This window comes from Cryptotermes secundus, unplaced genomic scaffold (genome assembly GCF_002891405.2).
Source record: "Cryptotermes secundus unplaced genomic scaffold, Csec_1.0 scaffold350, whole genome shotgun sequence".
NCBI classification, from domain to species: Eukaryota; Metazoa; Arthropoda; class Insecta; order Blattodea; family Kalotermitidae; genus Cryptotermes; species Cryptotermes secundus.
This window is the reverse complement of record NW_019731981.1, coordinates 311,463-335,345: the sequence shown is the minus strand read 5'-3', so window position 1 is coordinate 335,345 and position 23,883 is coordinate 311,463. Positions and strand designations below refer to the sequence as shown.

The 23,883-nt window shown below is 38.3% G+C and overlaps 1 protein-coding gene across 1 annotated transcript in view; it reads left to right on the top strand.

The window, feature by feature from the left end:
- Positions 1–23,883, top strand: part of LOC111867382 (folate transporter 1) — a 33,120-nt gene that overhangs the window by 2,612 nt on the left and 6,625 nt on the right. The window contains exons 2-7 of the mRNA XM_023857179.2: positions 7,840–7,992; positions 9,770–9,940; positions 14,499–14,712; positions 17,070–17,201; positions 18,820–19,067; positions 21,884–21,992. Coding sequence (XP_023712947.1) covers positions 7,864–7,992; positions 9,770–9,940; positions 14,499–14,712; positions 17,070–17,201; positions 18,820–19,067; positions 21,884–21,992 — 1,003 coding nt within the window. The 5' untranslated portion in view covers positions 7,840–7,863. The remainder of the gene's footprint in view (positions 1–7,839; positions 7,993–9,769; positions 9,941–14,498; positions 14,713–17,069; positions 17,202–18,819; positions 19,068–21,883; positions 21,993–23,883) is intronic.

Genomic DNA, 23,883 nt, shown 5'->3' with positions numbered 1-23,883 from the left:
ATATCCCCCCCCCGAGAATCACACAGGGGTGTCCACATGAGGCCTGCGTGGGGTGGGAGTTCATGGGCTAGGTCGCTCTAAGTCAGTCTGGCTCTGGTTCTGCCGCCACCATCTGGTCTGTAGCCCAAGCCTTTGCCACATTCACCAGAAATGCTTTGTATTTCAATTTAGAATCAGAGTTTAGATTTTTGTAAACCAAAAATGAATTGGAAATGGCACAATTTATAAGCCACAAGGCAACTTTCACTTTTATTATCTGTGGCCACAATTCTTTGTTGACCCCTGTCACTTCCACTGTCTGAGTCACTAATCACTACTTCTCCACAAGGCAGTCAGTTAGCTCATCGGAAAACAAGTCAGAGAGATCGCTTGCCTTCAAGTGATTTTGTCCTTGAAACATATTCCCCTCTACTAACTTCCTGCTTGGTACATAAACAGCTGGAAGGGGCAAGGTTTATTTTCTTTTTGAGTAGGGACCCTAGCCAGCCAGGTCAAGTTACTGAATACCTAGCATACATTCCGAAGATGTATTAAGCAGTATTCATTGCAGTTGCGTGGTGCCAGAGCAAGGTATAGTGTGTTCCAACATAACGTGTCCCAAAGTCATAATACTATGCCACCGGTCCGCCATGTTTAAAAGCAAAAATCCTTTTAAAGGGTGCGCGGTCCGCAAAGTGTTAAGTGTTTGTATTGTCACCGGTTAGTGACAAGACACGGGGTTTGGACTGATAATTGGATTTTTTCGAAACCTTAAAACTTGTTTAACTGCATGTTCTTGACATGTCCAATTGTATTCACTTCGATTATGGACGAAAATAAAGTTGAAAGTTGAAATAACAGTCCTGCTGATTCACATACTCAACAGAATCATTACAACTACAGTGCAGGGCTGTTTGTTCCCTAGTTGTTGCTACATAGTGGCTGCTAGCAGTACAGCTTAAGACCGCCAGCTGCTTACCCTGACCTCTGATTCATGACTGACTGTAAACTCTCAGGCATAACTGACTGACTGCTAAATTGCTGCTTGTCCTTGCCAGAACAGTGATTCTTGGCTGCAGACCCCATGGAACTCATGACCATATTTTACTGTCTGACAGCTGTAAGAGCCTTCAGACTCCATCAGTGTCTCTTCTTGCTGCCTTGCTGATGCTTGTCCATTTGTTTCTTGTTATATAGTCTTGGCACAGGCTGCATTCATATTCATTCATAGAACACACTGCTCCAAATAGTTCCCTTATTGTGTGTATTTCTGTGTTAACATGAAAATGTGTTTACTGCGGCTAGCAATGGCCTCATTTATTGATTGAATTATTACAACTCTCAGCTTCATGTCACAGTATACAAGAACAGTGTTTTAACAACTTAACACTTTAACTGAAATGTTACTGTTTTATCTTTAATTAGTAGCACTGGTCTGACAGACCATTTAAAAATAAAGTCAAATGGTTTAATTTCTAAAAAAAATCTGATTATTCTGATAGGCATTGAAATAAAAAATGAGGCTGAAACACATTTCTATTTACTGAAGTGCTGGGGTAAATATAGCAGTCTGGATACCTCAGTCAGTATAGAAACTGGATACGGGCTTGATGACCAAGGGATCAGAGTTAACCTTTAAGAGCCGAGTGGCACCATATGGCGTCATGAAAATAAAGTCAAGGGGACGAATGATGCCATATGTTGTTGCGCAGTCCACGCTTGCTGCCGGCTTTTTAAAATCTAATTTTAAGTTATAAGTTCTTTTTCTACTTACATGATTTTTGGTCACCAGCTTTATAAGTTGTCTCTTCTGACGGAAGTTGGCTTCATGTGGAAATCTTGGAAACATCCGGAAATCCAGAGTCCGACATCGCACTTCACGCACTTTGTCTAGACGGTTCTTCGTTTCCCACGCGAAAAGCACACACGACACCTCAATTGTGAAGTAGAGGAAGTCGGCCAGTGATGTGGTTTGGCCTCCTATCATCGAGATATCTCCGATAAAACGGCAGGGGTTCGACCCCTGGGCCGTTGATGGCGAGGTGGACCCCTTCCAGCATGTTCCCGCACAAGAGCGAGACGAAATTCTCTGTGTGACAACAGGATGTAACTGTTCAGATCCAGGAGATGGAAAAATAGTTTATTTGTCCATTTCCAGGTTCGACGACAGATGCTATAACTGTTTGCCACAGTTTGCCCACAGCTCCACCTGAATAATTATTCACACTCCTCTTGCCATGCTGGTGTGGTGGTCCCCAGGTTGCTGACCAAGATGATGGGTCTTCGTCGAAATCAATTTCTGATTCACTTTCCTCAACGCCACTCTCAGAATTGAATGTACAACAATTTGATTCGGAGTCGTTTATGAGTTGAAATATGTCAGCGTCTTCCTAACGAGACAGCGCAATGGTTGGTTCACGCTTTTGATACTGCTTGGCAGTATTACGATGCTAACCATGAAAGTACTTATAATCTACTTCCAGCAGAGTGAGAAGAGAGAGCTTGTTGTTTTGCAACAAGCGATAATAAACAATCAGGGTTCTTGTATATGAATAGATACTCACCCCACATCTCTGCATACTAAAATGACGTACATGTATAATCTTTCGAGACATGCAAGACTATACATGGCTCCATAAACTATCCGCTGCTGTGTTGCAACATTTACATACAACATTCTTCGTTCCAAGAACTCTGAATTCTTGTAGAGAGACGATAAATTTGGGAATTTTTTACTTGGAATCAGTCTAAAAAATTTTACACATTTTATAAAGTCTGTAAATTACAATATCTGATTCTATATTCTTTCTAGAAAAAAACAGCGTTTATTTGGTTCGTTTATCACAAAAATTGTAGAAATCACAGCAATTTTAGGAAATGATTACAGTTTTTATTGCTTTAAAATTGCGGGTATTTGAATCAAATCCGTCCCGCTGCCATTACCGGAATTTAAAGGGCCGTCACTTAAAGGTTTTCTGTTCTCCATGTTGTCCAGACCAGCTGTGGGGTCCACCCAGCCTCATCTAATGGGCACCGGGGATACTTCCATAGGGAATAAAAGCAGCTGGGGCCTGAAGCTGACCACTCACCTCCAACTAGTGCCAAGGTCAAGAAAATGTGGATCTGTATGTCCACTCCCCTATACACCTTTATGGCCTAGTACTTAATTAGTTAAACACAAGGAAAACTTTACTTTTTTACCTGGTATAAATGTATCATGTAGGCTTGAAATACCAAGCTGTGTGATTTAAGACTTTTTTTAATACAACACCATGAAGTGATACAAAATTCATAAAATACCAATCGGAATATGACATAAAAGAGTTCAAAGAAATCAGACTGTAACAAATGTAAAAGCCAATTGTATGTTTGTGAGACAGTGCCTAATATATGAATGCTTCAGAAATAAGAAATGAGTAATATGTTAATTTGGTTGCTTCTCAAGAAGCACTCAACTCCATGAAGTTAGTTAGTTATTTAGTTAATAGTACATTTGTAACTAGACATGGAGTTTTGATTGATAATTGGATTTATTGAAGGCTTATAACTCATAACTACAAATAACTATAACAGTCTTAATACAAATATTATCTCCTGTGATAGGGACTAGCTGTATCAATTGGGCCCAACTGAGTAGGTTTTACATGAAGATGGAGATAGAATCCAGTCTCCAAAACATTGTGTTTTGAAAAATAAACAGGACAGTTTTTAGATAAAGACAAGATGATGGATAATGTCCAAATACATAATATTTGTTCTAATATACCATCATCACAACTTTTAGATCTTACTTATAACAGTCTTACTGATTTATACACTCTGTAATCACCACAGCTATAGCACAAATAAAGTCTTCTGTTTGTCCACTAGTCATTGCTAGGCAGTAGCTGCTGACAGTGCAATGCAGGATTGACTGGGCTGTTGCTGGTCCTCATCACGTAGCCTTGGCAAGGACCGCTGTTCTGCCACAGAAAAATTCATAGTCTCACCCATTCTTGCAATATGAATATTGTTCAAGTGAAAGGGTTGTTATAAAATAAAGTACAAAATGTTGATTGGAAATCAGATATTTTTATCAATAAAATACCATAGTGTATGTACGTGGTGCAATCCAAAAGTTCCCAAAATATATTAATAAAAACTATTACATCTTACCTAGATCTTATTCTGCACCATCACCTTCGAAGTAGTCCCCTTGGGAGCACATACACCGATCCCAGCGTTTCTGCCACTTTTCAAATGCATCCTGGAAGTCTTTCTTTGTTAGGGTGTTTAGTACCGTCTGCGTTTCCGCTTGAATTTCCCCAACTGTATCAAATCTTCGCCCCTTCAACTTGATTTTCATCATGGGGAAGAGAAAGAAGTCGCATGGAGCTAAGTCTGGCAAGTACGATAGGTGGGGAACAACTGCCATCTTGTTTTTAATCAAAAATTCCTGCACAATGTAAGCCGTATGCGGTCGTGCGTTGTCATGGTGGAGTACCCAGTCGTTCATGCGCCACTTCTCTGGACGTTTTCTCCTCATGTTCTCCCTCAAACGCCTTAGAACATCACGATAGAACTCTTTATTGACTGTCTGACCAGGAGGGACAAACTCCTTATGAACAATCCCGTCAATATCATAAAAACAGATCAATATGGACTTGATGTTGCTCTTGACTTGTCGAGCTTTTCTTGGCTTAGTTGAAGAAGGGCTCTTCCATTGCGACAATTGCTGCTTGCTTTCAGGGTCGTAGCCATAAACCCAACTTTCGTCACCAGTGACAACCTTCAAAAGAAAGTTTGGATCCTCTTGAAGCTGTTGCTGAAGTTCCCTGCAGACTTCCAAGCAGTGCTGCTTCTGTTCATTTTGCAGCAGTTGTGGCACAAACTTCGCCGCAATCCTCCTTATGTTCAGTTCCTCTGACAAAATTCGTTGACATGTACCATAACTTAGTCCCAAGGTGTTACAGAGGTCTAGGATGGTCAGTCTACTATCTTGCAGAATCAGATCCCTAACTTTCGCGACATTTTCTGGTGTTTTGCCCGTTGGCGGCCGTCCTGAACGATCGTCGTCATCCGTCAGTGTTCGGCCATTTTTGAAACTCTTATACCAGTCGTAAGTTTGTGTCTGGCCTAAACTGTTGTCACTAAAAACTTGCTTCAACATTTGGTGCATTTCTGCAGCGGTTTCCCCAAGTTTGAAACAAAACTTTATACAGACACGCTGCTCTCTCAGGTCAGCCATCGCAAAACCGCAAACTCACATAAACACAACAATGGAAATACGTTCACCAACAATAAACACAAATGTATGTATTTGTTCCAAGTGTGTTTCAGTCACACCAGCCACAAGTTAATATTGCCATGTGATACATGACTGAATTGTGTGATGTAGTTGGTAACTGGACATATTAGACACCAATTTCTCTTCATTCATAATTCATCTGTAATCTGTCAAGACAACAGGTCTACAGTTTCTTCCAAAACAGTTCCTCCACTTGATGCGATCTAGGGCTTTCTCCTTCAAATGAAAATATCCTCTTATCTGCAAATAATTACACAGTTTACAAGTACTGAATATCATAGAATGATTTGACAGCATTGTCCAGTGTGACTCAGATGTGTATTTATATGAATGCCTTTACATATTTTGGTCAGTTATAACCGTCCTCAGAAGGCATACAAACATGTTGAGGAAACTACTATTACATTGATCTTAGTACATCAAGTTGAATCAAAGTTTTATATAAAGATTTTAAAGAAGATAAAACATGGTTGAGTTAACAGTTGTTAAAATTCTAAATATTTAAGATCTTAAACCAGTAAGGTTCATGTGTCAGTTCCTCTTCTGTCAACTGGAGATTGTTTCACAATATGTTACATAACACTTGCCCAGTTCCATGCTGGCTCTGTGACCGCAAACACGTTGGTAGGCTGTGGACTTGGATAATGGACATCCATGCAGGCTTTCTGTATATCACTTTGGCTGGTGGGAAAATTGTGTCTCTGTTGCATAGTAAATTATCACTTTTGCGATATTTCCATGCCTTCTAGATTCTGAAGTTTATGGTTTTTAGATGTCATGTCACAGTATGACCAGTTCATCAGTTCTGTGTTGTGCAAAGATACTAGCTTCATTTTTAAAATAATCTTGATCTATGCAGCAGTATAAGGCCAGGATCAATAGTCACTTAACATCAATATTAAAGTGACTGACTAAGATGTCAGTTATAACATGCAGGAGCACAAATTGAAACTGAATCAATTCATCGGGCAGTCATGATTATAACAGATGTGAATCTGAGTGCATTGGTTGTTGAAGAGCACAAAGTTATGTGGTGACAGATAACAGTAATCACAGAAAGAAAGGTTTAGTTTCCAAATAAATTGCAAGGCAAGTGTGCTTCAAAATTTATTAATTGCTGATATATGTGTCCAAAGTACTTGTAACTTCTAGCAGCTTTGAAAATATATCACATCTGTGGACCCTGAAATGTTTTAGTAACGTATGTTTGCTGGATGTTAGTGGGGTCAGAGGCCTTTTGCATCATGTTCTGTTCTACAGTTGTCATAAATTGGCATTTGTGAGTGAGATAAATGTAAAATGTTTGCAGAATCATAATGTATGAAATTAAAGAATTTAAAAGCATAACTTTGCCTTTAATCCCTCACACTGTACATGAAATTGATCAAAATGGAATAAATGGTGTTACAAATTTAGTAGAATGATTGAGGTGGGGGATTACTGAACTCGAGACCACTTTAAGTGCTGGAATGGTAAACAGTACTATGTTAGTATGTTCTAAGAAACAAATTCTTTTAAAGCATGTGAAGGAGATATAACTTTATAAGCTTTGAAACTTTTATGGTAACCAAATGCTGTGAGGTCTTCATGGGCAGTCAGCTGTGTTAATATGGTATGACTGAAACAGCTGATCACCTGCGAAGACTGTGTTATAGGTATAATTTTATTATGTGGCTCTGTAATTAACCCACAAAATCTGACACACAGAATTTATTTTCAAGTAGTTTTTTTTTTCAGTTCAACGGATATTAGATGTTACATGCAGCCCCATTACTACCATCATCTCATGTATCCTTGACTGGCCACCAAGAATACTGAGAAATCTCATATCAGATAAGCAAATAACTCATCACTGCTTGACTGTTCTAATATATCTGTTGTAAGAAGTGGCTCAGATAGAGATGAAAGTTATTTACCAGTTAACTTTGGGGCAATTGTGCTCATCTTATAAACATATTAATTTGTTGTTTTAGAGTGTGATACATTAGATGGTACAAAATGATCAAGATTCGCTTGAATTATGGGCACAGTGTGTCTTATACACTTTCAAATGTATTATAACTTTTTTAAAAATTATGGGTAACTTGGTTATATGTAAATTTTGGTAGCATGTTCATTGCAATGGTCTACATTCAGCAAAATGCAATCTTTAGTACTGGATTATCTTGCATAGTGAATGCTGTACAGTTATGACACTCATGGCTGTAAATATTGCTGAGAAAATTACTCGTACACTTAAGTATCAATTCAGTGCATTAAGAATCTCTGTTAATATCAGTGTTTTCATGAATGGAATGTGTAAGTCAACTGCCTGTTTAGAATCCAGTTCACTATACTTAGTTACTTTCTTTGTTTCATGAACCAAGTATTGTATTACAGTTTGTTGCATAGAATCACATGAGTCAGATCAAAGTATTACATTATGGAGGTATCATATATCAGTGATTATAGTGTTAAGGTATGCAGAATGTGTTGCTACAGCCCATATCATTTTGTATATCTTCATATGGACATAAAGGAAAATAAACTGATGGAGCCACAAACAGTATTTAAATAATCTGTTTATTTTTTAGATTTGAAGGTTCATATTGCCACTCATGATGGAAACTTGGCTGAAAATATCACTTCTGCTCTGCATTTTTGGTTCTGTGAAAGAATTTAGGCCATCCGAGCCATTTGTTACACATTATCTCCTAGGAAGATGGAAGAATTTCACTTCAGAACAGGTATTCTTTTATTAAGATTTAGTATTTAAGGTATGAACTGTTTCTAAATATATTTTTAACATCATCATAAGAAGAAACTTATTAACTACATTCACTGATGTATTTTCCTGACTGCCACTGATACATTCATTAAAGTTGTTATGGTAGACTTCCCAGTTGGGGTCACCCATTCTCTGTATATTTTCCCTGCATATGAAGATAACCATTACAGTCCTTGGACTGAAAATAGGGCATAAGAATCAGAAATTTTTATATGTGTAATTTGGCATAGCGAGATATTATAAATATTTTTACAGATTTGTTATGTGTTGAGAAATTTGGGGACACCTGTAAGAAAGCATAAATGCTTGCAAGAATTGGAAGAATGCTGTCTTCTGGGATGTGGCGCCATGTAGATATTGTGTAAACTGATGTTTCGGGATGTGGCGCCATGTAGATATTGTGTAAACCGATGTTTCAGGATGTGGTGCTCTGTAGATGTTGTGTAAACCGACGTTTCGGGATGTGGCACCATGTACTTCTTCATAGTCACTGCTGTGAAAACCTCAAATCTTGTAGGAATTTGTTCTCATCAACACAAAGTCAGTAATTGGGTCATATATGCCTCACCTACTGAAGGCAGAAAACAAAATTATCTAATTTTAATGTTCATCTTTTATCTGTTGTCTTTCCTCAAAAGTAAGCCCTTAAAACATTCAGCTATTAAAAAGTAAAAGTAAAGGTATCCCTGTAACAGGCCGTGGAGGCCGATAGGGTTGTGAGATGTTGAGGTTCCCACATTTTCTAGACAGTCAGCTCATAGATGGTGGTAAGGTTGTTAGCCTTACGTGCCAGCTGCCCTTTACCCCCAAGAATATTCCTGGTACTCATTTCTGTTAGAGGCTGAGTTGACCCCAGGGCCATAGTACAGCGGGAAGGATTAGGTAAATTGAAAAAATCCACCTCATCGGGATTTGATTCCGTGACCTTTCGACTTGTAGCATAGTGCCTCAACCAACTATGCTACAGCATGCCACCCATATGCAAGCTAACACAATTTTAATTTCCAGTGTCTGAACATGTTTGAATGTGTGCCTGTCATGTACAGGTGTCAATAGTTGGATTTTCTGCTACTGGTTCAATATTCACTGATGGGTAGTTTGAATCATAAGCCCTCCAGTGTAACAAATTTAATAGAATAGATAAAATTAGGTGTAGAGCCATATTTTCCCCTGCTGGATGTATGTGTGTCACACATACGTCCAGCAATACAACGCATGCAGCCACATAAGAAAGACACATCATAAGACACAGTATATACACAATTAAAACTTAAGAAGAACGACTCCCAAAACGGATGAATGGCATTACACACAAGTTTGATATACGACATGTAAGGTGTTAAATGTTAACAAGTTTTAATATATAAATTTTATTAGTGAACAGCGACGAACACACATTTTATATCATTTTAAAAATGGACACTTGATGGCAGGCAGTGCAATGGTTTAACATGATTAATACACCTGAGGATGGCAGAATGGTGCCAAAACATGTAGTGTGAAGTGACAAGTGATACTGTATGCACTAAAAGACAGTTAATATAGACACATTATGGATACAAATCAGTGCAACAGGACACTAAAATGCAACATTATGTCATGATATTGTCAAGTTTCTTATGACTGTGCATAGTTGATTTGTTAGTAGTACTGATAGAAGTCATTACAAAACCTATGCCCTTACATTTACTTATTTGAATACAATAATTGGACGGTTTTTATGATTCTATGTTCAGGTAAATCAAGATATCTTCCCAGTTGGCACATACGCATATTTAGTGGAACTTGTGGTTGTGTTCCTAGTGACTGACTTTCTCTGCTACAAGCCAGTCATTGTTTTGCATGGTGTATTTGCCATTTTAACATGGAGCTTGCTCATCTTGGGAAAGGATGTTCTAACAATGCAGGTATGGTAATAAAATAATACTCTCTGTTTACATGTTTATCTTCCTATTTACTCTGTAGTCTGTCTGCATCAGTGTTTATAACAATTAGTGTTCCAGAACTTTCACTTATTACATTATGTCAAATAACAGGAATTTCTGTTTCAATATTGTGTACACAACGTTAAACAGTACTGAACTGTTTAACGTGTTATGGAATATGAATAATGATAGAATAATAGAATAATGAATAGAATAATGTAACAGTAATCTAGACAGCATTGCTAATCAAGAGTTTTTGTAACTCCAAATGAAGGGAACCGGTCATCTGTAAAAATTTGACATAATGATATTGAAATTATTTCATCAAAAACATGTTTAATTTTTAGTGTTGTTGGCTGTCATACAGATTTAAGTATTTGATGTGTTATTTATGAGTATAAGGTCACACCGAAGTATATGTTACATGCGTGACTCTTTGTCTGAAGTCCTGAATGAATTTATCTCTCAAGTTGGCATCAGACATGAATCTTTTTGCATGCCTTGTGATTTCTGTGCCAGTGAACTACATGGAAAGACATGTACTCCTGTTGCCATAAGTTGAATAAGAGGCTTGCAATCACTGCTGTATGTAAAGAGAAATTTTGTACAATTCTGTTGCAGCTTATACTTAAGTATGGAGTCTACATGTTTAAACTACAATGAAACTTATGTATAAATCAAGAAATTGCTTGTTTTTCATGCTTGGCTCTTTGATGTTCGTGCTACCTACTGTGGCTAGCCAGTTTGAAAATTAATATTATGAGTTAAAAAAAGGAAGTATGATTCATCAGTAACCATCCCACTCACTGTAAGGCAGTGTCGCTGTCACTGCTGTCCATAAGAATGCATGGAGCCTCCGCTTCACAGTGGACCTACCATTTGGCAGCATTTACTGTTCTTCTAGCAAACTTGACTGTGACGGCCAGAACAATTTTTATTTACGGGAGACCTGATGGCCCTCTGAGCCATAGTGTATACTGTAACCTACCCACACTGACCTCTGTCTTAACTTGTGTCCTCACTACCTTCATCCACCCAGCAAGCATGCTCTGCTTTCATCATTAGTGCACGTGGCTTGCTCTTTACAACCAGCACAACCTGCGTGAGGAACTGGAGTTTCTGAAGTTCATGTTCTGGCAGAACACCTATAGCAGCTGACATCCTCCTGTGAGAGTTGCTGTGCCCAGTGACAGGTCAGTTTCAGTTGCCTTCCTGCCTTATGTCTGGTGAACCTTCATCTGCAATTAGCAGGATGATCTGCAAGGAAAATCTCTAGCTTCCTTTGGCCTGTTAAGGATGACCCAGTTCTTGAAACCTCTTGTGCATATGGTCAGTTCTACATTGGACAGACAGGCTGTTGAGTCAACATCAGAGTGAAGGAATACCATCAACAAAGCTGGCTGGTTCCAAAGTGGAGGACAGCATCAGCGTGGGGCACCACATCCACTCCACCAAACCTAGATGTATGGAGCGCATCATTAGGGAGGTGATTGAAATTTAGGTCCATCCCAATAATACAAGCAGGGAGAGTGGCACCTTTCTAAGCAGTTTGTGGAAAAGATTCATCTGCTTCTTAAGTAATCATAGGAAGTCTCCCTCACAGGATTCTGAAGATGGGTTCTTCACTGGACCATGTTGTCCTGGGCACCAACTGCACTTTCTGAGTGTGTCTCAACCCTGAGCTTTTCTTTCCTTTACTAGCCTACCATGCGCTATATCCCCTTCTGCTTACATGCACCCACTTACACATCTCTCCCACCCTCCTCGTTTCTGTGCCTACTGAAACAAGTTACAAATGCAGGGCTTCTCAGAGCTCATAGTGGTTACTCTTCTCTTGTCTCCTATTGGTTCACTCTTATAACTGCCCCTTCGTATGCCCTTCCGCCTTCGGCTCCTTCTGAATAGTAGTGCAGGGAGTAGGAGTCAGTGGCGATCAGCCCCTCTGCTCCGATGGCCACTTTGACGCTGCCCTACCTGGTGTTGCCGCTTCTGAAGTTGTTGGGTCGTAGCTGGTTTCGGCTTGACCTGGCTCCACCACTTCTTCCTTCCGTTGAGATCATTGGGGGTTGGATTTCATGATGGGATCTGGTAGTATGGGCGCCAGCAAACAGCTAGAGACTGTTTACGATTCATTGTAAAGGGGGGAAGGAGTGAGCATGTGAAAGCTGACGGTGGGTTTGACTAGACAGTGGAGATGAGTCTCTCTTCAGGTCGGATACGGGTCAGGCTCGGACAAGTGAGGGTGAAGCACCTCTAATTAACACAATTCACTGTACCACCACAACACATTATTGTTGTTCTTCTTAAAGACTCTCGGCTGCGTAAATTCTCACAATCTGATTTAGTTTCAGCTTACAAGCAGTTGGTGTTACACTTACACAAAAATGCACTCGATCAGCTCAACTTATAACTGTCCTCTTACAGATTAAGCTAAATCTCAATATGAGTCATTATGAGCAAAAATTTGTACTTCTTAGAATTATCTTTTAGCGTGTGTGGTGCGGGGTTTGCCTCCGCCAAGTTCGAAAGTGGATAGACTAAAAATTTTAGACTGAACTCTGCTGAGCCTAGAGGTCCTAACTGAGTTGTATCTGCCTATTCTCCTCTCCTAATTTCCCTGATAGGCTGATTCAAATAAGGGGAGTTGTCTTAATTTTGGTTCTGGTCAACGACAGATTATGTTTAAGGGAATTTCACCCCAAAAGACCAAATGGCGAAATTGACAGCGATGCAACTTATGAGGAGTCACTAATGATCTCCTGGCACTCCCACTTTTGACTTACGGCTGGTAGAAACTGTCACTTCTAGAATTCTCAAAGTGTCTTCCCGCTGTAAGTCTAATTCTCAATTTCTAAAGAAACTCAGTGGGGTGTCTTGAAGTATCATTTTCTGCCCTTTTGGAAAATAACACCAGATGCTTGGACTCAAGGACTAGCAGATGTCCTTGTCCACGCAAGTTTCGTCTATCTGCTCATCGCCTATTCTTTGTTCTTACAGTGTGTCTTAAACCTTTGTTTCTTCATAAATTCTTATTATTAACTCTGTCAACTACTGAAATAAAAATAATGGGGGGGGATTTCAATTGTGCGGTTACACTCTGTATCTCAAGGGGAACCAATGGGAGCAGACTTGTTGACTTGTACATTCCCTCCAAGCCCATAAAGTTCCTGCCCTTTTCACACATAATTAACTTTGCTTCTTTCATGCTGATTTCTTGCCTGCCTTATTCTTTGACCCTGAAGGTGGAGGTAGTATGTTCCTCTGGAACATAGGTTGATTTTCATCAGACTATGTGGCATTATATCCAAGAAGATAGAACCTTTCTTATGCGGATGAAGTTTGCCTAAAATGTTCCATTGAACGGGATTGTGGACATTGGTCACAAGAACTCATGTCCATGAAGAGCTTCACTATTCTCTCATTGTGCTGTGTTGTGGTGGCATGAACATGCTGGTATTATATGTGTGTTCTTTATGTAAATTGGGGGCGAGTGGGGACAGTGCACATATTATATGTCTCTGTCTAGTCATCTGCCTGTCACATCCTCCAACTTTTGAACCATGTGTCAGATTTAACCCATTCAGAAACTTTGTAGCGAACATGGATTTGAGTATTATTGACCAATGGAAACAAATGTTGCAGAACTAACATAATAAAAAGAAAGTAGAGTCATGACACAGGGAAAACAGCATTACATCCCTTTCAGAGTGATTTCCTTCAAAATCCATACACTTTTGCTGGTAGTGCTTACAGTTTTTAATCTTCTTGTGAATTCTCTTTACTTCAGCAACCTGCCAGGAGAGTGTCACAACAAACCATCTAAATTAAAAAGCATTGAACTCCTGCTTGGTTGTAGCTCAGTATTCCAAAAAGGCTTGAAGAGGCAGTTAATTTCTAAAGAAAGACACAGCTAATTTTGATGGATACTGACCCCTAGAAAATTTGTGTCCTTTCAATTCTGAGAATGTAGGTGTAAGTAGTCACTGTGTGTCTACATAGTGCATCAAGGGACAGTCACATAACAAGACTAAAATACATGGCTGGATGGTTCAGAGAAACTATACAATGGAAATGAAGGTTAAGGAATGATGTAACTGCTCCATTGAATGATTCTGGGAATGAGAAAATATTTGAGCCCTCCTGGCTAGGATCTGAACGTCATTCCTATTGAAAAATTTGTTCAAAAGATGATTAATTTGAAAGCAATCCATCACAGGACTCCTAGAAACTAAATTTCTTTTCATTAATCATGTAAAACCTATACATTTCATATTACCAGGAATTCCTCAGGCTTTCTTTGCCTTGCATGATTATTGTTTTCTTCTTGGCTGATTCTTGTCATAGGTATCCAATCTTCAGCTTCCACTAGTCTTATTTTCATAGTCTAGCAGAACAAATGATGTTAGGTTATGGTATTTTGATACTCACAAAAGTAAATACTTGAAGACTTGCTATTAAATGTGAAGTGTACTGCTGTCTTATATTAAATGTAACATGTTCTCACCTTCACTTTTGTTTAATTTGGATTATCATGTTATAGATAATGGAGGTCTTCTATGGATTCTTCATGGCAGCAGAGGTTGCATACTATACATACATATATGCCCAAGTAGACAAGGAACACTACCAACAAGTGACCAGTCACACAAGAACTGCATACCTGTTTGGCCGTGCCCTGTCTGGTATTGTTTCCCAAGCTCTCGTGTCATCTGGAACATTGGACTATTACCAACTTAATTTCATTTCTCTTGCAGGTAGGATCATTATATCCATTTAATGTAAATGATGTTTCAGTTCATGTTGTTAACATTTTTCAATCCAGATTCTCGAGTAGTATAAGAAAGGAAGAAAGGTAAAGTTGTCCCTGTGCTTAATTAATTAAGCTAGCCAGTGTATACAAGTTTATTGTAAATAATCCAATTATTTATGTGGCCTTACATGTTTCAGCCCTTCAGGGCTATCTTCAGGAGGTTGACAGTAAAAGAAGCTTGCTTTACAGTTGCTGTATATCTTAGTATAATCATAAGTTATACAGCCATAAACTATAAAATAAGTTAAAATTGTAGATCTTCAAGTAGAATCAGAATAAAGGTTTCTTGTTGTATGTTATGACTAGCTCTATCAACTGGGCCTAACTGAAGAGGTCTTACTGAAGACAGAAGCAGAATCCAGTCTCCAAAATATTGCGTTTTTAAATAAAAACAAGATGGTGTTTAGATAAAAACAGGACAATGGATATTGTCCAGAAACATGATGTTTCTGTTGCTTGTTAAATGTCTGGATGTCCTGTTGGATACATGTAGTGCCTGAAGGGGAAGGCGGGTGAGAGAGATTCTACATGGGTTGTGTGCATGTGTGTTTGAAGATGACTCCAAGGGGCTAAAACATATAACACCATATAAATAACTGGATTATTTAGTATATTAAACTCATTTAAACTGAATGGCTTAATTTATAGAACTATAATTAGAATTACAATTGGCTGCAATAGTAGGATTTCATGTAGAAATTTGTTGAGAAAGTTGGAGATTTTACCTCTTGCATCACAGTATATTCTTTCACTCATACCTTTTGTGGTTAACAATACAAATCTTTTTATTTTAAATTCAGAAAATCACAATATACGTAAGTACAAGACAATCCAATGATTTCTATCAGCCTATATCAAACTTTACTGTATACCAAAAGGGAGTGTATTGTATGCACATTAGGGTCTACAATAATCTCCTTCCTCACATCAAAGAGGTATCTCATAATCCTAGGAAATTTAAAACCTGTTTAAAACATTTTCTCCATACAGATTATTTTAATTCCATAGAAGAATATTTTCAATATAAAACCTGTACAAGTCAATGACTAGTCAAAAGCTAGTATCAAACTTTATATTGTCATACTTATGGCATTTTAGGAGTACTCTGTTATGATTTGCTTGTAGTCAGATATTTCACTATTTCTTTGTTGAAATGTTTCTTTTGTTATTTCATAGTCAATTCTAATAGTATTAATTATTATGTATTTAGTGGAATCAACTATCTGATTCATGTATTTTATTTCATTTTATTCTACTCAGTTACTTTGTTTTATCTATTCTGTGTATGTACTATTTTGACATGTTCTATATCTTACGTGTACTGTGGATCCATGGAACGTTAAATAAATTGAAATTGAAATTACTGCTTTTGTATGGGTATCTTGTATCTTTCTGTGCAGGGAGGACATAGATTGAAGGTGTTTGAGAATATGCTGGTAAAGGGTATATTTCAACTGAAGAGAGAGGGAGCAACAAGAGGATGGAGGTAGTTAAATAATGAGAAACTTTGCAATCTGTACTCCTCACCGGATACCATTAGGATCACAGATCATTGATGATGAACAGCGTGGGCATATAACATGCATGGGAGAGGTGATAGAAGCACACAAATAAGGAAATCCTGATGGGAAATGAAGTTAACAACTTGGAAAACATAGATATAGAGGGGAATATGCAGATAATGCCACATGAAGTTACTATGCTGTGCATTCTTGTAGGAAGTGGATATTTTAGGCACTGCCTCCTCTTACTTATAAGCAACTATAATTGGCCATTTGACTCCCCTTGCATCCTTGTCTTTTGTTACTTTTCTGTAATTTCCTTTGTCCATCCTCTTCTTGGTTCTATAGCACTCTGTCTTGAACATGTTTGTTGCTTAGAGTGTGTATTTACCATGACATTGCTTAGTAATGGAGATCTCTACTATATTTCTGCAGTTCCAGCATTCAAAAGTTATGGATTTTAGACATCCTGTTACAATAAAATGATTCTTAATGAAATGGGATGTGAAGGTGTGGAGTGAATTTACCTGTCTCAATATGAAGTCAAGTGGTGGATTCTTATCGACGTGTTAGTGACTTGTGGCTTCTGTAAAAGAAGGGACATTTCTTAACCACCTGTATGACTGTTAACTTCTCAAGAAGGGCTTTATCAGTTTCACATATCCATCCTCCCTTTTGTTCCTGACACTCTTTATTAATACAAAACTTGAACAACATTTCATATTGATATATTATGTCTTTATATTTAGTAATAAAACTCAGAAATAAATGTCTTAATGATAGTGTAATACTTTTTCAGCTGTATGCTTAGCAACACTCTGGGCATTCTTCCTTCCATCAGTACGCCATAGCATGTACTTTTATCGAAAGAAACATAAACAAAATGAGATTGATGGTACTGAGAACCCTGCGGCTGTCACAGAGGAGTCAGGTATGTAAGAAAACTAGATGACATGGTAAAAGATTTTCCGTAACTTTGCGTCAGTTTCTGCAACAAAAGTATTGGTTCATATTGCCTCAGTTATGAAACTTTCTGACCATTTGTTGCTACTTCATTGTTCAGAATATTAAGATAATCGTTAATTTTTGTTCTTTTAAATTCAGACACCTCTGAAAAGACAGATCAACAAAAAATGAAAATATATTCACCACACATATTTTTACACATTTTATTTATGTCATTGTTTTACAGAATTTAATTGATCAAACTTTAAATCCCCTGATATTACAAGTTTATCACAAGATTTTTGACTTTTTGGTGACAACATTTGTATTGAAAAAAATTTAGTGCTTGGCCACCTTGACTACTCAGATGTCCCATCACAGTAGTGCAGTGCACAGCCAGTAAAGATTAGTGTGCACCCATCATTTGAATAGATGGTAAATGTAAATTTTTTTGAGGAAAGTGTCCAGTATTGAATTTGTGAATAAGAAATAAAATTATGAAGGATCTTGGCTTATGCAGTAATGCTTATATAACTTTTATTTGGGAACTGTTCAGTTTGAATCTTGGCCTGGACCTTAGCTATCCTGACAGGGTTTTCCTCAGCCCCTCAAGAGGTAGTTCCTTAAATAGGTCATGACCACTTCTTCCACATCTTTTCTAATTCATTATCCTCTGTTATCCAGTCATTCAGTGATCTATAGAGTGGAACCCCCGTTTAATGTTCCCTCTATTTAAGATTTTCCTTAGTTTAGTGTTAATGTTCACTGCTCCCAAAAGGAACCTGAGATGGGAGTTCAGCGTAGTCTGACTTAGTGACAGGATCATATAATTACAAATAAATAAACATAAGCAATAAAATTGATGAGACATCTAGTATTACCTGTTGTTCTGTTTCACTAAAATCAAGAGATAGAACCAAGAGGTTGACTGTGAAGAAAGCAGTCTTCTGGGATGTGGCACCGTGTAGATGTNTTGTCCCCCCTCCCTTCACTGCTCTCACATAGCTGTGTTTATTTCCAACACCAGTCTGCTTGTACCCGGTTCTCACGGTCTCTTCGCTCATGGATTTTCTTATTTTCCTTCTACCCTGAAGATGGAGGCAATACGTTCCTCCGAAACGTCGGTTAACACCACATCTACACGATGCCACATCCCAGAAGACTGCTTTCTTCATAGTCACTGCTGTGAAAACCTCAAATCTTACAAGAGGTTGACTGTTTGCAACATGGCATCAGGCCTGTTCCAACAATTTGTCTTGAGCAGCAAGGTTGAAATATTCTGTTTGTGTAAATGTAATTAAAAATGAGATAAAGGCTTGAGATTGTTGTTATTTTTGATAAGTTTACCAAAAGAAACACAGTCATAAAGAAGAATTATGAATCACAAATTATATAAAAAGCATCCTCTGTTTGGCCATTGGCCAGCGTTTGTTATGGAGACTTCTTCATGGATGAAGGCTTGAAAACTAATTTCTTTTTAGTGATCCACACCCTCATTCCTGATTAAGAACTCTTCCCCTACACTATATATTTATTGCAATAATAGTGTAAGTTTTGTACAGATTATCCTGCTTTGTGTATGATATTCTTTGTTCTTATTTCAGTTGTACCTTTGACTGGATTAGTAGAGAGTGCCACCAGTTATGCAGTTGAAACCAAGGAGCCCAATCAACACATTTCTAGAGTAAATGGCTGTGACCCTGGCAGGAGGTTACAGGATAGCAAGAGAGTTGCTGGTAGTTGTAAAAATGCACATTACTATCTTTGGGAAGATTTCTCTACTGCCTACACAAATATGTATGTGCTGAAATGGTCTTTCTGGTGGTCACTTGCAACTTGTGGTTTCCTCCAGGTAATTTAGTTGTATTGATGAAAAGTATGTAATACCAATGAAGAAAGGGAACACTAACATTCATTTTTTACTCAACTGAGTAAGAATTTTGTTGATTGGTATTATATAAAGAATTTATGTACTGCAGAGTGTTGAGTTGAGGTGGCTGTGTAATGACACTGTTTCAATGACATGCAGATTTTCTTTGCTCAAGATTTGTATGTACTGTATATTCACATGACTGTAAGTAACAAAGGTAAACAAGGAAAGATAGCAACACCATGAACAGAGAATACATATGTTTTGTTTGTGATTATTATCATGATACAACAATGAACTACATGCACAGGCAGAACAATAATATGTATGAAGTTTTGTAAGCTTCTTAGTATTAGAGATAGTTTTAGTATTTATGGTAAGGAATGAAAATTGAAAGAAATTTGAAGAATAATACTTAGGGTGTGATGTATTTTTAGTCAGATTTCATAATATAGACGCTCTCATAAAAAATTTATGTAAAAGCTCACAGATGGTTATGAGGTTGTCAGCCTCATGTGCCTGCTGCTCTTTACCCCCAGGTTGATTTGCTTATTACAATGCATGGAATTTGCTTCATATTCTAAGAAGTAAGGGGCTCTCACACAAAGTCTGACAATTCAGTAAGCAGAATAGCATTTTTGTGCAGCAATTGGCATCAGTGGTGAGTTTGTGCATGTTGGATCATGTAAATATATGACTGAAGCGTTCTGTATCCAGCAGTAATTGTGATTCACTTGTTTTTATGGTTGCAGTAAGCATTTTATTTGCACCACATTTTGATTGCTTGACAAAAATGTTGGTGATCAATTGTTAGAACAGAGAACCAGTAATACATATTGTGAAATGCCTATGGCATTTGTTTAGTGCTGCAGCAAGCTTATGGAATGAGAACAGTGAGCAAAAGATAGATGAAAGTAACCCATTACACCGGTTCTCGCTGTCTCTTCACTTGTGGATTTTCTTATTTTTTCTCTACCCTGAAGATGGAGGCGATAAGTTCCTCCGAAACGTCGGTTAACACCAAATCTACACGGTGAAACATCCCAGAAGACTGCTTTCTTCATAAGTTGACTTCTCTGAAAATAACAAAATAATTGAATATGGATAGTGAAACTCTGACAATAGTTTTGGCCAGGCATTTGCATGTGAAGAAATCTATGCCAAAATGGGCCAGTCACAGCAAGGCCGCTTTCAGACAGGACACACAGTGGCTTGCGACTAGTGTCTGGGACACAGCCACTCAATGCCACAACACGCACACTTAGTGGCTCTGACGTCAGAACCCGACCTTGATGTTGCCCTCAGTCATTCAGATGGAGGGAATGCCTGACTACAGTTTGTTGCTTGAACCAGAAGAAATCATTATAATTATGCACATACTACGAAAATATAGGAAGAGGAACAAGAAGAGAAAATTGTGGGTTCACCCTGTTGTTGAAAGTAGGCTTAGCAAAGGAGCATTCTACACACTCCATGAAGATATCTGCAGTGATAAAAGGAAGTTCTTTAATTACTACAGAATGTCTAGTACATCATTCACGGAACTGTACGGCAGTCTAAAATGTTGGCATAATCATCACTATTTATATCCCATATAACAGGTCTGGCTCGCACTAACTCGATAAATTTATCAGTATCAAAATGTTTGTCCACCATTTTCATCAATGATGCTGGATACTGTGTGTCTTGTCTGAACGCTAGCATACAACTCAATGCACTTCGAGTGGCCAGACCACAAGTCAGTGTCTCGGCCACTAGAGGGGAAAGACACAGTTGCGCCACAGTGCCTCAGACGTGGGACACTGAGACGCTTGTGTGAACATTAGTATTCACTCTAATGTATTTGCAGTCGCTGGACACTGTGTGTCCAGCCACCGTGTGTCTTATCTGAAAGCGGCCCAAGAATCAAAGAATGTGGAGAGAAGTGCTTTGCCCAGATCTTACAGCATCATTGTAAAAAACCAAAATTTTGAAAGATATGGTAGTACCTGATGTTGAAATTTAGATCTTCCATTATGACTCAGAAACAAAATGCCAAACTTTCCAATGGGAAAATCCAGTTTGCAAGACTCAGGGCATCAGCAGTGTTAAAATCATGGGAAAATAAACTATGCTGATCTGCTGTTCTGTTCTCAGAAGAATTAACTGTTATATGTTTTGTCCTACAAAACATTTAATTATATATTTCATATTCAAGGTGTGGAATATTCATAACACATTCATCATTAAAGAACATATCTTTGGTCAGACAAGTGGATTTTGCATCATAAAGATTTCCCTTTTGGTTAAATAATTTTTTACCATAAAACAAGTAACAGTGTTGAAACATCCACCATACTCATCTGATATGGCCCTCATGATTTATTTATTTCTGTTCTTGAAACTCAGAGTCTTGAAAGTGTCTCTTTTTGAATCACTTGTATGCTTTCACGGCACTATGATGTTGGTGCTAACAGGACTGTTGGAAAATATTTCCATCCATGTTTCTTGTAGAGACATTGGACTGCATGTGTAAAGTCAGAAGGCAGGTATTTTGCACTTGCCATATTCGAAGTCAGCAACAATATTTTTTGTACAGAACCAGATTCATTATTTAATTATTATTGCTCATATTATTCAGGCTTGGAGATAAGAAAGGTGTGTATAATATTTTTCCAGACAGAAATTGATATGAATTGGTAAACTGGGGCAGAATGTATACATAGAATATTTTTTATTGAATACATGAATGGCAAAACTTGATTTACCCTTTAGAATTTAACTATATTTGCTCCATATGTGTCTTTATCTTTATGCAGTGTCTCAACTATATCCAGTTAGTGTGGCAGAAAATAATTGTTGAGAATAACCAAGACATTAATACTGAGCTCTACAATGGGGCAGTGGAAGCTTTGTACACATTGATTGGTAGGTATGTGTCTTGTAGTAAGTATATCAGTGTTTGTATTTGGAATTCCACTTTTTGTGAGAGAGAATTGATGAATGTGAAATGAATAGATTTCCTTCATGCTGTAAGTAGATGGTGTGTCAAAGCTGCTTTGTTTACTGTTTTATTGTTGGTACATCCCATTCTTTGAGACATCTAGGCATGCTCTGTCTCATGCACTTTGTTTGGAATGTATGGAGGGAAGAGATACTGGGAAATGTTAACAGAGTTTTAGTCTTGGACTCTTTTCTTTGGCATGACCTGAGTGATGATAAAAAGGACCAGTAATTTGGAACTTGGATTCAATAATGAGGAGCTTCACAATTTGTACTCTTCACCAAATACTATTATGGTGATTCTATCAAGGAGAATGAGATAGGTGGGGCATGTAGAATATATTGGAGGGATGAGAAATGCCAACAAAATGTTTATTGGAAAACCATTTTCAACTGGATGTTACGTAAATAAGATATAAAGGTGTGAGCTGGATTCATCTCGATCAGGTTAAGGTTCATTGGCTCTGAACACAGTAATGAACTTGTAGGTTTTATAAAAGACCAGTGTTTCCTTGACAGCTGAATGGTGTTAACTTCTCAAGAAAAGCTCTCCCTCATGGATTTGGAATTTATAGTTTATTATCAGTAGCTCATGCCTCTGTGGTCTAGTGGTCAGCGTTCCTGGCTGCAGATCCAGGAGTCCCAGATTCGATTCCTGGCACTACTAGATTTTCTGAGAAGTGGTGGGTCTGGAACAGGGTGCACTCAGCCTCATGAGGATAATTGAGGAGCTACTTGAGTAGGAAAGTAGCAGCTCAAGTCCAGAAAACCGAGATTAACGGCCATGGGAATCTCTTGTGCTGACCAAGCGGTGGTTGCTCATTCCGTATAGTTTGCTTGCAGGCTGAAAGTCACTGAGTTTAGTTTTTTTAGCTCATTCTATATAGCATCCAGCAATTGGATGATAATGAATAATAAATCAGGAAGGATGTAAAGAAAGGCTGTCATGGTGTAATTTAAGGTACTGTCCTGACATTTGCATGGATGTGGCATGAAAAACTTGTCACAATAGTCAGTTTCACAGACAGGATTCTATCTGGACACCTCCTGAATACAAGTTAGAAGTGTTACTGCTTCTTTTTACTTACTTGGTGCATGGAGTTGCATGGAAGATGTGTTATTTTCTGTAACAGAAATACAGTTAATGTAAACTAGAGCACCACATGCTATGGCTGTGGGCATGTACTGACATCATTGTGGTTTCTTGTTAAGGAGCAGCAGAAATAGAAAGGATACACACACAGAGCATCCACATATTTGTATGCACAGCTTGGGCATTCTTTACAATGTCTGGGAATAACCAGTAAGAATAAATAATTACACCTGTATAAGTTGTTTCTGGCTTTTATAATAGAAAACATGTTTTTAATTCCTGTGTCCTGCTGATATCTGGTGGAGAGTTGACCAACTTCATGAGATGGGCCACACCATAGCTCTGACAGTTAGTCACTGGCTTCCCACAGTGGTGGTCTGGGTTCGAGCCCTGGTCTGATTGTGTGGGATTTGTGGTGGACAAAGAGGCACTGGACCAGGTTCTCTCCAGGTCTTTACTACCAGTTTTTAATTTGGTTCCTTTATTCATTTCAATCCCACGAGTTATGGGGATTTAAAAAGTCACCACCCGCAGCGCCCCATATGGGTGGAAGGCTTAAGTACAATGGTGTGCTGCCTGGTGCCCCGAGGGGATCGTTCAAGACACTGGCTAATTACCACCCCAGTGCCATGCAGATCTCAGCACGATGCCTCACACCTTGGCTTAGGTGGTTTGATCCTGTAGTAAATGCAACCCTCACAAACCTCCGCGACCAAGAGTGTG